Source organism: Vulpes vulpes, chromosome 10, assembly GCF_048418805.1.
Source record: "Vulpes vulpes isolate BD-2025 chromosome 10, VulVul3, whole genome shotgun sequence".
NCBI lineage: Eukaryota > Metazoa > Chordata > Mammalia > Carnivora > Canidae > Vulpes > Vulpes vulpes.
In genome coordinates, this window is record NC_132789.1 from 50,146,659 (window position 1) to 50,162,568 (window position 15,910).

At 48.8% G+C, this 15,910-nt stretch overlaps 1 protein-coding gene across 13 annotated transcripts in view; it reads left to right on the forward strand.

The window, feature by feature from the left end:
- LOC112914739 (BEN domain-containing protein 5) overlaps positions 1-15,910 on the forward strand; it is a 1,350,915-nt gene that overhangs the window by 1,214,631 nt on the left and 120,374 nt on the right. For all 13 annotated transcript variants that reach the window (XM_072724031.1, XM_072724033.1, XM_072724038.1 and 10 more), the window contains one exon: positions 9,959-10,048. In XM_072724031.1, the coding sequence (XP_072580132.1) occupies positions 9,959-10,048 (90 nt within the window). The remainder of the gene's footprint in view (positions 1-9,958; positions 10,049-15,910) is intronic.

The following is a 15,910-nucleotide window of genomic DNA, read 5'->3' on the forward strand; positions in this document are numbered from 1 at the left end:
TGGGGGGTGTCAGAAGAAAGACCGGTCTCAGGGGATAGAAGCAGATAGAAATTCCACCTGTGACTCTTGCTTGTTGGGTGGCCCTGGGCAAGGCACTTCACCTCAGATGTCTTGTCTGTGGTAGGAGGAAAATGAGACAGTTCTCCCCGGGTCCGGCGAGACCTGGATCATACTGTGTGAAAAGTACCTGGCACACAGAAACCGCTCAAAACCCATTCCTTTTTAACCACTTCTCACCTGACTATTGTTTAAAAATCTGCTAGAATCATCAGTTTCATAGCAATTATTCTGGCTATCTCCTGCTAAGTAACACCCACCGCCACACACATCCGGTGCTTACAATGACCATGGTCTTGCATTTTGCAGACAACCTGCAGTCCCTGGGCTCCTTTTTGCTCCGTGCTATGTGGGCCTTCAGCTGAGCTAACAGCTCAATTTTTTTCTTGCATTCCATATCTGGGAATGTCCAACAGCTAATTCTACAGACGGAAAAACAGAGATGAGAGTGGGCCTAGGAAGGGGACCGTTTGGAACTATGTAGCAAGCTAAGGAAATCTCTTTTCTATTTTTTTTTAATTTTTAAAAGATTTTTATCTATTTATTCATGCGAGACACAGAGAGGCAGAGACACAGGCAGAGGGAGAAGCAGGCTTCCTGCAGGGAGCCTGATGCAGGATTCGAACCCAGGACCCCAGGATCACAACCTGAGCTGAAGGCAAATGCCCAACTGCTGAGCCACCCAGGCGTCCCAGGAAATCTCTATTCTGAGCACCACCACCGTGTCAGGTCCTGTGAGGGGAGAAAACACTGAAAGGCACTAGCTGCTGAGTTGCTGAGAGCGCCAGGCGGCGATGGGAGGGCTGGAGGGAGCAAATCTGTGGGCTCCTCAGGACACAGCCTGTGTGTTCGGGAGTGCCCCCCCCCCTTCCTGCCCCTTCAGCTCCTTCCTCTGGGCCGGGGATTGTTCCCGCAGTGGCTTCGCCTGGCAGCCAGCAGGTGCTCCCGCCGCCTTCCGCAGCCGGCCGGTGAGCTGAACTCTCGCCTTCGTGCTGGAAAAATCCATTACCGACAAGTCATTTGTCAAAGCCAACTGTTTAGCTGCTTTAATTTACATATTTATCAAGTTTGATTAGAATGTATTGTCTTCGACTTTCATCCCAGCTTTCACCTCTTCTCACCCTCTTTTCCTGGGGAAACTGTTTTTGTTGTCCTTGTTGCAAAAGGGCACCACGTAATTCAATTTGCATTTGCTAATAAGCTGAAACCCAAACCCGATGTGGTGAGGAATTTCTGGAGGCTCAGAAAGATAAAAGGCAGAGCCCGTGTTGGGGAAAGCCTGGGCACTGGTTCTAGCCCCCAAAGCTCATTCTACCAAAGAGCAACGAGGGCTCTACAACTAGGCCAGGAGCATTTATCGAGCACCTTCTGTGTGCGATGTCCTGGGAATGCAAATAGTGAAAAAGACAAAGTCATGGAGTCTACTGACCTCAGTGTGCACCTGTAAAATCAGGTATTTGGACCAAGTGACCTCTAAGTGTCTGTAAAATTTAAAATTTACAATAAATTTTACAACACAATTTTAAATTGTACAAATTTTATTTTACAAATAAAATTTACAATAAATAAATTTAAAAATTTATTTATTCTTTTTTGGGCGGGGAGGGGGTGCAGAGGGAGAGGGAGAAAAGTCTCAAGCCAGCTTCCTGCTGAGTGTGGAGTCTGATGCGGGCAGGACTTGACGCTGGACTTGGGGCTCAACATGGGGCTCAATGTCACGTCCCTGAGCCGAAACCAAGAGTTGGACGCTTAACTGACTGAGCCACCCAGGCGCCCCTGTTAGTTACCATCCTTTGAACACAGGCCATGTGCGTCAGGTCAGGTGCATAGACCCAGTGCATTACCTCAGTTCATTCTTACAAGATCCCTTGTCAGAATCACGATCCTCATTTTGCAGAGGAAGAAATGAATGATCTCGGAGCTCAATGCCATGTGCAGCAGAGCTTGGCTTTACCCCTCCTGTTTGACTCTAGAATTTAAGTTTAAATTCAAACTGCCATACCAGGCTTGAGCTCTCTTCTCCATTAGTCTTTGAGCTCCTGGACAGCATCTGGTTCATCTCCATGTCCTCAGGGGCCAGCCCCAAGTTTGGCATTTGGTCAGTGTTAGGGCGTACGTATATAGAATTGCATTAAAAAAGAAAAAGATCCTTGGCCTTCCTGTTTTGGGGGCCTCGGGTAGGCCCTGTTCTCCTCAGCTACTTCAGCCAAAGGCTGGTGTAGCAGATACTGGGCACCACCAGATTCCCCTTCAGGACCAAGTCTCTCACTTTCCGCGAGTGGCAGTGGCTGACATCTCACATCTGATTTCCTTCCAGAAACTTACGCTCAGCCAAGGGAAGCTGCCTTGCCTGAGGTTACAGCCCTGCCCTGGAGGCAGCCCGCATCCAGTAAGCAGTCAATGCAAGACCCAGAGGCAGCCCCATTACCTCCTAGAACAACCGTGGAGGGCCCTCCTGGCCTGGAGCTCCCCATGGGATCCATTCAAGTCCCCACAGAGATGGTCCCAATCCCACATAACTCCCACCTCTCACAAGTGTCCTGGAGAGCAGTTCACAGTAAAGCTCCAGCGGGGAGTCTCAGTCTCCCTTCTGTTTCCCAGCAGACCCCACCTCAGCAGGAATTCAGAGAGGGCAGCTCCAGTTCTGACTCTCTGGAGGTGCTGGGAGGGTGGTGGGATCAAGACAGATGGCAGCAGGAAGGTCCCTCCTGCCACCCCCCTATTCCCGAAGCTTGCAAGCGTACCTCCTCCAGGGCCTGGAGTGCCAGCCCCGAGCAAGGAGGCTCTATAAACTTCCTAGCCCAGCAGGGGTGACCCGGTGGAGCGCTGTCTCAGTGACCATCAAGGTGACAGCTGGCCCTCACATTCTGTATTTAGGCCCCTAGCTCTTCAGCTTTCCTTCACTCCCCTGTCAGGCACCCACCAGGCCATTTCCAGGTGCCAGTCGAAGGGACATTGCTGAAGGCAGCCCTGTGTCATGAGAGGAGGCTGAACGTGTGGACAGAGTCCCATGCCCTGGATTCCCAACCTGGCTCAACCAATCTCTAGCCCTGTGGGCTGGGGGCAAGTCACTTGTCCTTTCTGGGCCTCTCCCTTCATCTTCACAGTGAGGATGTTCTATCAGTGACCCCCCCCAGGCTCTGTAGTTCTGATGGTCTCCGTAAGCCTCTTGTGAGTCAGAGGCTTTCTGACTGCTTTTTAAAGCCAAAAGAGTGGTTTTAATATGCTCTAGACATAGGAGGTGATCCAGAGAGGCTCCTTTTTCCAAAGGCCTGAAATTCCAGAAATAACGTTTCACTTCTCATCAGGAGCGCTTCTCTGTCATGAGCTCCATCCTCTCAACAGTAATCCCTGTTCTCATCTTCCATCTCATCGAGGGTAGAGATTCAGTCCCAGCCCTGGAGCAGGCATGAGTCTATCACACAATTACGAGAGTTTAGGCTGCAGGAGAGCTGCACGAAGCTGAGGGAATGTGACCCAGAGGGCCGAGGGTCTAGGGGGTGGAAGGACTGACAGGTTGCCCACACCACGTTTTCTTACCAAGGCCCCGAGGCCCGGAAGAGCAGCTCCTGGCATTGGGCAGGACCGATCCAAGTTGTGGCTTTTGGTCCTGCCTCTGCGAGGTAGCACCTGACTTAAGACCTGCTGAGGGATCCAGATGAACTCTGTGAGGTCAGAGGCAGGAGGGGGAAGGCACTGTGGTCTTGGAGGGATCTGGGAAGACTTTTCGGAGGAGTTGGGGAAAAGATAGAAAGTCTAAGAGATATAAAGTTTCCTTGGGAAGATAGTGACAAGGCCAATCTGAATAAGGTGAAATATTCTTATAGAGGCTTATAAAATATTCAAACCAGGGGCTATTTTGCCTCCAAGAAGACATTGGACATTTAGTGATGTGTGAAGCTATTTTTGATAGTCACAAGTGGGGAGAGGCGTGCTCCTGGCATCTAGTGGGCAGGGACTAGAGACGCATTGTACAGCGCACAGCACAGGGCCCCACACAAGGAGTTGCCCTGCTGAAAATGTTCATAGCGCTGAGAAACCCTATTCTTGTGGTTTTTCTCTCAATAAATGGGACCTGCTATTATAGGCAAAGCCATAGGGTAGGGACTTAAAGTCTCTTGCTTGAGGTTTATCTTGTGAGCTAGGGATTATTATTCTCATCTCACAGGGAACCGAGACTCAGAATGTGTATGTAATTTACTGGAGGCCTCATGGACCATAATCTGTGGGGCCTGGATGTGAGCCCTGGTCCATCTGCTTGGGAAGCCAGAGGCCGGGACCCCCTCAGGAGACAGAAGAAACACAGGGACCAGTGGCTTTCTCAGTGTTCTGCATCCAACCCTCCCCTCCTGTTGGATCCACCCTAGTCAGCTTGGCTTCATCAGGTCCTCTCTCTACCCAGATGCATTCACGGGTTCTCCAGGGCCTCCAAGAAAGCCCCGTCGATGCCTCCTAAACACCACTTTCTCATAAATGTATGTACAAGACAATTCTGCTCTTTGAGGGCGTTCTCACTATCATCCTCAGCTCCTGTTCCCTCATCATGGTCAGTATCAACAGCAGAGCGATATCCTCACCTGCCCCTCCAACGTGCCATATTCTATTCTAGAAGGAAGTCAAAAGGGTTGTGCTGAGGAGATCAAATATAGCACAACACGAACACCAGGGGTGGCCCAGAACAAGTCCTGGATACAGGATAGTGCCCACTCTCACTCCTCAAAGGAGGCACATCTGAGCAGAGTCTGGAAGGCTGAGTAGGAGCGAGCCAGACAGACAGACGAGTGGGGGCTGGCGTGCCAGGTGGCGTGGAGGTGGGGGAGACCATTCGTGCTTACGCCGCTGCCCGGAGGTGGCCGAGGCTGGGGAAGGGGCCCGAGAGATGAGCGGCCACCAGCCCCGACAGATGAGGGGAGCCACACAGAGGAGGCTGTGCTGGCCTGGAGGACAGGGTCAGAGCTGGGTGAGTGGGACGCTCCCATATGGCTGCAAGAAGAGCACTTCGGTGGTGGCCAGGGCCAAAGAATGGAGGCAAGGACGTGCCAGCATGGGGAAACCAGTGACAAGGCCGCTCTAGTCCTGGGTGGGCCCTTGGGCACAGGCAGCTAACCGTGGATTTCTATTTCTGTACCTTAGCAGTTGCGTGGACCCGCCTGGGCCCTGGAGTGTTAGAGAAAACAAGGCAGCCGGCCTGGTTTGGAAACCAGTAGGAAGGTATTTTCTTGACTTTATGATGGCCTTCTGGGATCATGAAGTCTAGAAAATGACAAAGGCTTGCATTCGGGGTGGGGGGGGATCCTTTTCCTGTTGTAACATTGCACATTCCCCTCCCAGCTCGCACCCCTCCCTCCTCCACACTCACTCCCTGTGACAAGTTGTTGTCAGAATTACTGTCAGGGAAGATAGGGAACCTGAACTGGCCATGTGAACTTCTGGGAGACTTTTGTCCTCAGAGGGCCCAGCTAGTGCTCTCTGGGGCCTCTTGGCATCTTGTAGCAGCTCCTACCGCAGGTCCACTGATAACTGACCTGATCGATTAAGGCTCTCCTTCCACATTGACACTACGGTAATGGCCCTGGTCTTACTCAGGTTGGGGCATCAGGAGGTAAGATGCAGAATTTCTTTAGCCATCCCCAGGGGGATTATTTGTCTCTGGCTGCCTGACAACTTACTCTAGAACTTAGCGTCTTAGAAAACCAACTTACAGTCTCCCAGTTTCTGTGGGCCTGGAGTGCAGTAGCAACTCCTCTGGGCGGCTCTGGCTCAGGAGGTTGGAGGAAGGCAGGGGGCCAGGGCTGCAGTCGCCTGGAACAGGAGGGTACCCTTCCAAGCGTGCTCGCGTGGCTTGGCTGGCCTCTGTTCCTGGTACTTTGGTTCCTCACCAGATGGGCCTCTCCACAGGCTACCTGAGTGTCCCATTGTAGCAGCTGGGTTCCTCAGTGTGGGCGATGAAAGAGAGAGACAGCAACTAAGATGAAAGCCACAGTCTTTTTATAACCTAATCTCAAAAAAATAACATGCCTCCACCCCCAAGGTATTCTATTTGCTAGAGCAAGCCTGTCTGTCCAGCCCACAGCAAAGGGAAGTGGGTTCCTCTCCACCTGAGGAGGAGATTCACAAAGATTTTGTGGATGTGTTTTTGAAACCACCCCATGGACTTTATTTAATCTCCAACAGGTGTTAAGAGCATACATTTGAGATTCATAAAGACCTGGGGTTTCATCCAGGCCCCACAGGTTACTTATACATGAGTTCACTCATCACCTTTCTAGACCTCAATTTCCTATTCTGTAAAATGAGGGTAGGAATAGTAGACGTTACATTGGGTCACTATGAAAATTAACTAAGGTCACACGTGTAAAGTGCCTGACACAGAGTAAGTACTGAATAAATAGTACTTGGTTGCTGTTGTAACTGGCCACCATTATTGTCCTCCTTCCCCAGAAGCAGAGTGGTGTGGGATTCAAGGAGACAGGTGAATCAGGCTGCTGTCCCGGTGGGGCCTTTGCCAACCCTGGGCTGTGAGAACTAAGACAAGTCACTTAATGTCTCTTGGCCTTGCTTTTCTGTAAAATGAAGATAATAATGGGTAACAACTGGCTACCCAATAGGTGTTTGATAAATATTTTAGAAATAAGGAAAGAGTGGACGATAGAGGGATGTGACAGCAAAGGGGTACATGTGTATGCGTGCACGTGCATGCACATGTGTGTTGTGATGCTACACAAAGCACATTTGGCTTCAAACACCTGTCAACTGAGGGCCTGGTGTGGCTATCCCATCCCCCACGAGCATGTCCTTGTACCCTTGAGTGTGTCACCCTCAATGAACCTTCAGTTTCATCACCTCTTGCGGGTTGTTTTTGGTCTCATTGTTCAGCTGCTTTCCACTCTGGCTTTGTTCAAGCATACTTCCTCCATCATCCCCGCTGCCTCCTCCAAGAATATGTTTAATTGGCTTTGCACGAGTCTGGAGATTCGGTGACAGAAGGGGAGGGGGTGTCCCGTGTCACACCACCTCAGAGCTGCTACATTACCTTAAATTGATTTTGCAAATGAAAGCTAAAAGCTAAGCAAAGGCGACCCATCCATTTTGCCTAAAGATGATTATAATGCTCTTTTACGGCCTCCTAAATGACAAAGCAATTTGTTACCTGCCTGCATCAACATTTGCTTATATTAGCACCCGAGATGCTTGATTTTTATTAGCCCCATGTTATCATTTTATGAAGACGCAGGGGCTCAGTAAAATTAGTGTGCAAATAGAATGCCCATTTTGCATTTCTCCGTGGTCAGCAGAAATGCTGAATGCAATTGAGTTGATACCAGGTCAGGGGAGACATCCATAAAGGTAGCATTCACTGAGGGCCTTGGTAATGCTATTTATCATTTCTGGACTGCTGGGATAGATGGGGTCAGTGTTAGTGTTTTTTAAAAGGGCTTGGTGGCATTTCATTTTTTGTTTTGTAAGTGAAAAAAACAACATAAATATGAAGGCAGTGGCTCACCTTCAAAGCAGAAAGGGATGGAGCCGAACTCTCCTGTGTACATCGTAGGCGGAAATGCAGCAGACTCGTGATCTGCTATTGTTGCTGGTCGATCCAGGAGGAGACAGGCTAGGGAGAGGGGTCCTAGGTGGAGAGCCAGGTGACCTTGGGCATGTCCCTTCCTTCTGTGAACCTCACCTATAAAATGGGGCTGATACTGTCCACTTCACGGAGGTATGATGAAGACTAAATAAGATAAGCCATGATCTATAGGAGTCTTCTTTAATTCAATACCAATTCCCGAGCACCTATGTCACACAGGGTCCTGGAAATGGCCTTAAAAAGAACCATGAAACTTGCAGCTTCTCCCTGGAGGAGCTTATATTCAGTCTAGGAGATATTCAGGTGTCTAACTCCTCTTTTAAACCATAAGCTTATCTCTCCCTTTCTTCTTAAAGCACCTAGCACAGAGCTGAATGCAGGGTGAGTTCTTGAGAATGTATTTTGGGAGAAAAAAGAGGAATTCATTTTGGCTCCATTGTACTTCTTGCTGCCTCTCAGACACCTAGTCTTAGGGAAGCAGGAACCTCAATACTGGTCACCCCAATAGACCAAGCAAGTCCCAAGCCTTTAGAGTCAGACTTAATAAAGTTAATACATTTTTTATTTTAGTCTCTGACATTGGTGCTTCGATTGTTAAGATCATAAACCACATTCAAAATAACCTGTCCCTAGCATTTCAGAAGCAAAAAGCCTGTTAATTATTTCTACCTCCCCACTCCCTCCAGGTCATCCTCTAACATAGACGATATTCTTTAACCCAACTTCTCTCAGTGGTGATTTCTGAATGTCCTTCAGATCATGGGTCTGTTCTGGGTCAATCCAGCCTTCCTCTGCCAGGAACTAAGTGCCCTCCTGCCCATTCCTTCTGGGAATGTTACTCTTGACCACTGCTTTTGTCTAATAATCTCTTTGCACCATAGCTGAACTTTATTATATGAATGAGACTTCTATAGAAGCAGTAAGAGCTCGGGCTCTGATTTTGGACCATATTTTCCTACTTCTTTGCATGTCTAAGGATTTTTATGGGATACTGGAGATTGTGAATTGCGCATCGTTGAGTGTCTGGATTTTGTTGTCTTTCCTTAAAGAGAGTTGCACTTTATATGGCAGACGGGGAAGCTTCTTTTGTCCAGTTTGATACTTGCATGATTTTAAAATTTTGTTAGTATGAATCTAGAGTAGCTTAGCCCCACCACTAAGACATGGCCCTTCTGGGTTGTCTCCTGAATGCCCTGAATGATCAGTGAGGACTACCACTTTGGTGGTGGGAATTCCAGTGATTCTGGGCCCTGTGTGAGCCCTGACAGCTGTACAGTTCATAGTTCCCTGGTCATTTTCTCATGACACATCATGGAGATTCACCCTTTTAGGTGCCATGCACATCTTGAGACCCTGTAAACACTCTTGAGGAGTCCTGACATTGGTGGGATTCTTTTTCCATAGAGCTCCATCTGCTCTGAAATGTATAGAGTTTCCCCTCAGCTACGACCTGCTACAGACTCTGAAGTTTAATCTCCGTGAGATTTCCATGTTCTGCTAAGGATGCCCCTCTCTGCTCTTTGGTCTGGAATGGGCCTCCAGGCAAAGAGCCCAGGCAGTCAGAGGGCACACTTCATTTGTGTCCCTTTTTTCATATATTAATCCTGCACTGCCTCTTGTCTGAGAACAGTCGTTTTGTATGTTTGTCCAATTTTTTAGTTGTTTAAGTTGAAAGAGAAATCTGGTCCCTGTTACTTCGTCAAAGCCAAGCGAAGGCTTGGGTTCTAATCTCAGCTTGACCCACACCTATTAGCTGTGTGACTTTGAACTTTCTGCCTCTGTCAAAGGAATGTGCATGTTTCTGTAGAACTATAAATAATGTATAGAATATGCCTGATACAAAAGGTACTGATTAAATGGCAGCTGCTACTATGACTAAAGGAAGCAGCTACTTCCTTTCCTCCATTATTTACTGAGTGTTTCCTGTGTGGTAGGCAATATGTAAGCTAACAGGCTTTAATCGCTAGTACTCTCTACATCTATAGATTAGCAAATCAAAACTCAGAGAGGATACCCAACTTGCCTTGGGTCACAGCCAGTGGATCTGGATTGGTCCTCACTGATACGACGTCTTCAGATGATTGTAATATTAACATGATCAATTGTACCAACAGGAATGTAGTCTTTTACTATTGGGTTGTCCGGGACATAGTTTAATTAGTCAGCAATGGCTGGGCCTTGATGATTCTAACCCATTGAGTTAAGGAATGAATGTAAAGCACGCCGTCTGTTCCCTGCGCCTCTCTCCCACATACCAACTCCCAGTCTCAGCTTTCCCTGTCCTACTGAGCAATCTCTTTGTATTTTCTCTTACAGACAACCTTCGGGAAGGGGCAGAGAAGAAGGTGGTATTCATCACAGGACGAGTCCACCCAGGGGAAACACCCTCTTCATTTGTGTGCCAAGGTGAGTGACAAAATCCCATGGGCATCCTGTGCCTACCCCCATATCCAGCTGGAGCACTGTGATGGCCTCAGGGACAGTGTGGTCATGAGCAGAGTCCTTATTGTGGATGCACATTTACTTCATTTTTAAAGAGGTTACACCTGATTTCCATGAGTATTTCTTTCAACAAATGTTTACTAACTGCCTGTGTGTGTGTGGAGGGGTGGATGGTTGGATGGATGGTTGGATGGATGGATGGATGGATGGATGGATAGGTAGGCCTGAGTGGAGTTCTCTTGTATGTGCTATGTTGAGGATGAGCCATACAGCGTCATCCACACTTCCTAGCATGATTTTTCTTGTCTCTAGTGGTTTACAAAAGTAAGAAATCTGGCCCTAGGCCAATGTGTATGTTGGTAGGTGTGTGATAAAGTGGGGAGATAAGGATTAGAAGCTATCTATTCACTCATTTATTCAGTCATTCACTTAACAAATAACTTTAGAAACACCTACTGTGAGCCAGGAAATAGGCCTTGTGTCAGACAACCAGAGGTAAATAAGACATAATTTTTTCATCTCAAATGTATCTCTCTATAATTGCTTTTCATTTATTATTAAGTTTTTAATCCATGTAAAATATACGTTTAATCAACAACATATATATGCATACATATGTATTCAATTAATTAGCAATATAGGTATATTCAATAAATAACTATAAATAATAATTTAATGAATTGGTGCTCACCAACTTCAGAAGCAGAATATTATCCATTCCTTTTAAGCTCGTTATCCTCCCTTCTACCTTTGTCCTCCCACAGAGAGCTGTAAGTTTGGATTTCATCGTCTTTCTCAATAGTTTTGCCATCCGCGTCAGCATTCGTAAACAGTCTAGGGCTTCGTTCTGCATGTCTTTGAACTTCTTATAGTTAGGAAACTATTATTCTGTGTTCACTGGCACTTTTCACCCAATGTCCGAGGTGATGAGTGTGGCTATAGTTCACGTCTTTCCGCCATGTACTCTGTGCCATGTCTGTCGGGCACCTCAACTTACCTGCCTGTTCTCCTGGACAATTCAGTTGTTGACAGTGTTTGTCCTTAAAACAAAGCTGTCACAGATGCCCTTCTATCTGTTGCCTTGTGCCTGTGCAATTGCTTTTCTAGGGCAGTTGACAGATTACAGGATATGTGCATCTTCAACTGTACTAGATATCTCCAAGTTTCTCTCTGAGACCTTTATGCTGCCACCAGCAATGTATGAGGGTTCCTACTGTCCCACATTCTCAACAATACATTTGCATTTTTACCTATCTAGTGGGTATATCACATATAAAATACGTGATACTATGTGCCAAGCGCTGTTCTAAGCACTCTACCTCTTTTATTTTACTTATTTATTTTCATTAATTTAATGTAATGCCTTTTAACTATATTAACTTTTCTATGTCATAGGAATTAATATTAACTATATTTTTACATATAATTATGTAAGTTTGAAGAACTTCAGTAATTTCTCTCAATTTAGTCTCAAAAAGACCTTAAGGTCAAAGGGAGATTTAAAAAAAAAAAAAACCATAGAAATTATATCACTTGAAGGAGGCCGTGGGCTGCCATGGAAGTATCTAGCAATTTGCCATGAGACTATCTTGAGGTCAAACACTGGCTCTCCCACTTCCTAGCAGTATCATTTCAGTTTCCTTAAATGTAAAATAAATTAGGATAGCAACACCTCTTTGCACAGGCCACCACAAAACTGGTGTCAGATGAGTGCAAACACACACCCAGCCCTGTGCCTGGCACTCAGCAGACACTCAGGATGGATGTCACCCCTGAGAGTTGGGGGCGGCGCTCTGAGAAGAGGCTGCGGGTCATCTGCCTTGTAGACTCTCAGGCACTCGGCAAATCAGCGTGCGTCTTCTATTCCCACGGTGCTGTGGTTAGGCACCATTGCCTCCCCCTTCTCTGGGGCCAGCAGCCCTGAGAGCATGTCAGGGACAGCGAGTAGGAGCCACACCCAAGAGGCTGGTGGCCCACCTCCCTGCTGCCGTCACTCCAGCTTACTCCTTGGCCTTCTCACTTCCATCCTCTTCCCTCCAGCACTGTCCTTGCAGTAACCTCACCCAGGTCCCTCCTGGTTTTACCAACCCCTCTACTGCAGCCATCTGTCAGTTACTAAACTTGGCAGCAGACCTGTTCCCCCAGCTGATAGGATGCAACTATTTTGTCCTTGTTTGTAAAAAGACAGGAGCCTTATCATCAAAACTTTCAGCTCTAGGAGCCCAAACACCCAGGCCCACCTCCTCTGTGGGCAGCAGAGGGCCTGGTCATCATCCCACGTTAGACGAGGCCTGAGACATACAGAAGTGGAGTGCAGCTCCAATGCTTTCTGTGTTGAGCCAGCTTTTCTAGGAAGGAATCTGGACGGTGCCGATACACGCCATGCTATCCCGCAGCCTTTCCATCAGTGTTTACTCCTTGGCAGAGCCTTTCGATGCCTTCCCTCTCCCTTCTCAAGATAAACTCCGACTCCTTGCCGTGACATTCCCAGCCCTCCCCCGTCTGGATCTTGCCAGGTTCTCTGGCCTAAGCCTCGTTATATCCCTGCCCCACACAACTTAACCCTGAACAGACAACCTTCTTCCCACCAACGGACCTTTGCATCTGCTGCTCCTCTGCCCACCCCGTGCCACCTGGCAAACACCTCCCATCTCTCAGTGTTCGAATACCCGCTGTGGGCCCCCGTCCCACTCCCTTCAGTCTCTGCTTTGCACCTGTAGTGTGATTATCCATGGCCATCGCTACCACCCTGATTTGTTATATATTTGATTTATATTTGTTGCTTCCCTTTAAACCATGAGCTAGTTGAGGCCTAGGGCTGGATCTCTGAGTGTCCTTTGTGCCCTTTTCTACATCTGGAAAATGGGGATTATCTTGTTCATCCCATGGGGCTGTTGTGAGGAACAAATGCTGTGTTGGTTCTGGGATTCTAAATCTGAGCTCAGAAAAAGGGGCCTTAAGGTCATACAGCCAGTAAAAAGCAGAAGAGGGCTTTGAGTCTGAGTTTCTCAAGCCTGGACATGTTTTCTTGCCCCACTCAGGAGTGGGAAGTGCTAGAAGGCCAAGCTTGGTGCCTAGAAGAGCACGGCACTCTGGGCACCCCACAACCGTTGATGTGCCTTTATAGACGGGAGTGGGGAGGCTCGTGAAAGTGAAGTGGCTTACCCAGGATCACGGTGAATTCCTGGCAGATGTGGTCTGGGGCTCGTCTCTATGACCCTGGTCTTCCTCCTTCCCTATCTCTGTTACTGTCCCTGGAGCCACAATTTGTCCTTTCTCAAGGCAGCTTCAGACTCATCATTCCCCTACTTTGCCAATGAGAGACTGAGGCACAGTCTCCCCGGGGGTGTCTCGGCCCCCTGGAGACAGGCCAGACCACAGTCCCAGAGGGCTGGGCCGGATCCCCTCCCCAGCCCACCTTGTCCTGGAAAGGGCAGCAGGGTCCAGGGCCTAGAAGGACGGCTGAGATACCTTCAGCTCAGTAATGCTTCTTGCGCATTAACTGGCTCAGTGACCTTGAGCAGGGAACAGACATGTGGGGCCTGGTCCTCCCCATCTGGCTGGGAGCACGGTCCTCACAGCCGGGCTGCTGATGCACCTGCTGCTGGGAGCAGAGCGACATCATGTCATCAGAGAACTCTGGAGGGGCAGCTGTAAAGGTGGCAAGACTTTGATTTCCTCAAGGCTCTGCTTGGCAGTTGGATGGCTGATTCTCAGTAACCCCTCGGCTGCCCCAAAGCCCACTCATGGCCTCTGTGAGACCAAACTATCCTCTTCCTCCAGCCATGACGTGAAAGGTCAAGGGAGCTCCAGAGCTGCCCTGTAGCAGAGCGTGTGTGAGCACGTTCTCTGGAGCCAGCCTGCCTGACACTGAATCCCAGCTCCCCCATGTAGTGCGGTGTGACCTTGGGGACATTTCATAACCTCTCTATGCCTCAGTTCCTTTATCTTGAAAGGGGAAGTGACAATAGAAACCCTGCCTCATAGGGTTCTTGTGAAGATTAAATGACATTTAGGACAGTGTCTGGAATACAGGAAGCGCTCAGTAAGTGTTCCTATGGAGCACCTAGTGGGTGTCAGGTACAGTTCCCCTGACCCTACAGGGCCCCCAAACCCTGGTGTGTGGCTTCTGTGCTGTGCACCCCAGCCCACCTCCTTCCATGCTGCTTTCCTGAGAGAGCCATTAGCAGAACCCGCCTCACTTCTGCACCTGGAGGACTGGGTTGCAGGCCAGAGCTTTGGCCAGGACTAGACCTCAGGTATCTGATTTCTGGTCGGGTGAATGTTCTTTCACTGAAGCTGGGGCTGTTGGGACAACTCTCACTGAAAAGTGCCATTTGCAGAACACTTGTCCTCTGCAGATCCTTTGTAATCCAATCAATCAAATCAGCACTTAGGCCCGCTAGTGCAGGCAAGGCACGCCAGCCTCTGGAGGGCCGCGTGAGGAGGTAGGCAGAGCCAGGGCCTCAGTGTGAGTCCTACCACTCCACTCCTGGTTGAGACCTTTGGCCAGTCCCCAACTCTCAGAGCCTCTGTGTCTTTACCTGCAGGATGGGGGCAGCAATACAGTCCTCAAGGGGCTGCTGTGGGGTTAAGTGAGCCTTGCTGCCACTTGCCAACGTGCCCACTAGGGCCTAGACAATGGAGACGGAGCTGGCCTTCCCTCAGGGAGCTCACTCCACAGGTTACCCTGGGCAGATGAGGGGAGGGGCCACACACACACACACACACACACACACACACACACCATGCACTCACAACCACCAGGACCAAGCACAACCGAAGGTTTCCTACAACAAAGTGGTGACCTTTGCCCCTTCCTCCCTCCCCTCCCCCACTGCTTTCCTCCCACCTCTAATCCCTCACCTAATCTCTCTCTTCTCCTCTCTCTCTCTCTCTCTCTGTCTCTCTCTCTCTGTCCCTTACAGCCACCCATTATAAGTGTTTAACACCAGCCCACTAAGGGGTTGTCATGGGCTTTTCACTTCCCTGAGCTTCTGTCTTTTCATCTGTGAAACGGTCAGGGTGGGAGGCGGAAGGGTAAGAACCATGACTGTGAGCTTCAGGTTCTTCAGGACCAGAATCCCCGTGATTCCATAAATTGAGACCCTTGGGCTCGGCTCCAGGCAGACAGGGGCCAGGTCAGGGGAAGGCCTACAGTGGCTGTTGTCATGTGACCCCCCCACTCTGGGTCCAGCAGAGACCCCCAACTGCCTTGCTTAAAGCCCGGGCTCTTCCCACTGCAACATATTGCCTCTTGGTCGAGGCAACAACAATAAACCTCACACAGAACTCTCTGGTGAGAAAATCATGCAGGCATATATGCAAATCGTTCTACAAATCACATGCAAATAGACTCCTGACTCTCTGTATTGCCTTAATGGAAAAGGCACCACTTTGAAGCCAGTAGAACTGGATCTGAGTCCCACCTAGGCCCTTGTGAGATGATGATGTCGCCACCCTGACTTTGTTTTTCTATCTGTACATGGAGCCAGTGAGATGACAGGTCACCCAGCTAATGAACATACATCACTGGTCCATCTTTACTCATTCATGTCACACGTACCTACTGAGGATGTTCCCTTAGCCTGGCTCTGAGCCACACACTGACAAGATGGTGACAGAGATGTAGACCTGTCCTTGCCTCCCAAGGTTCACAGTCTGGAGGGAAGAAAGACTTGAACAGCAGATGCAAGCCTCAATCCCCAAGCCTCTGGGCACAGGAAACAGAACTTTCCCTACTTTTCCATAACTGAGCTTACTTTCCATTTTGAGGCCCCATTGTGCCAAGGACCGGAAACTTCTCCATCATTCAGGGATCAGCTT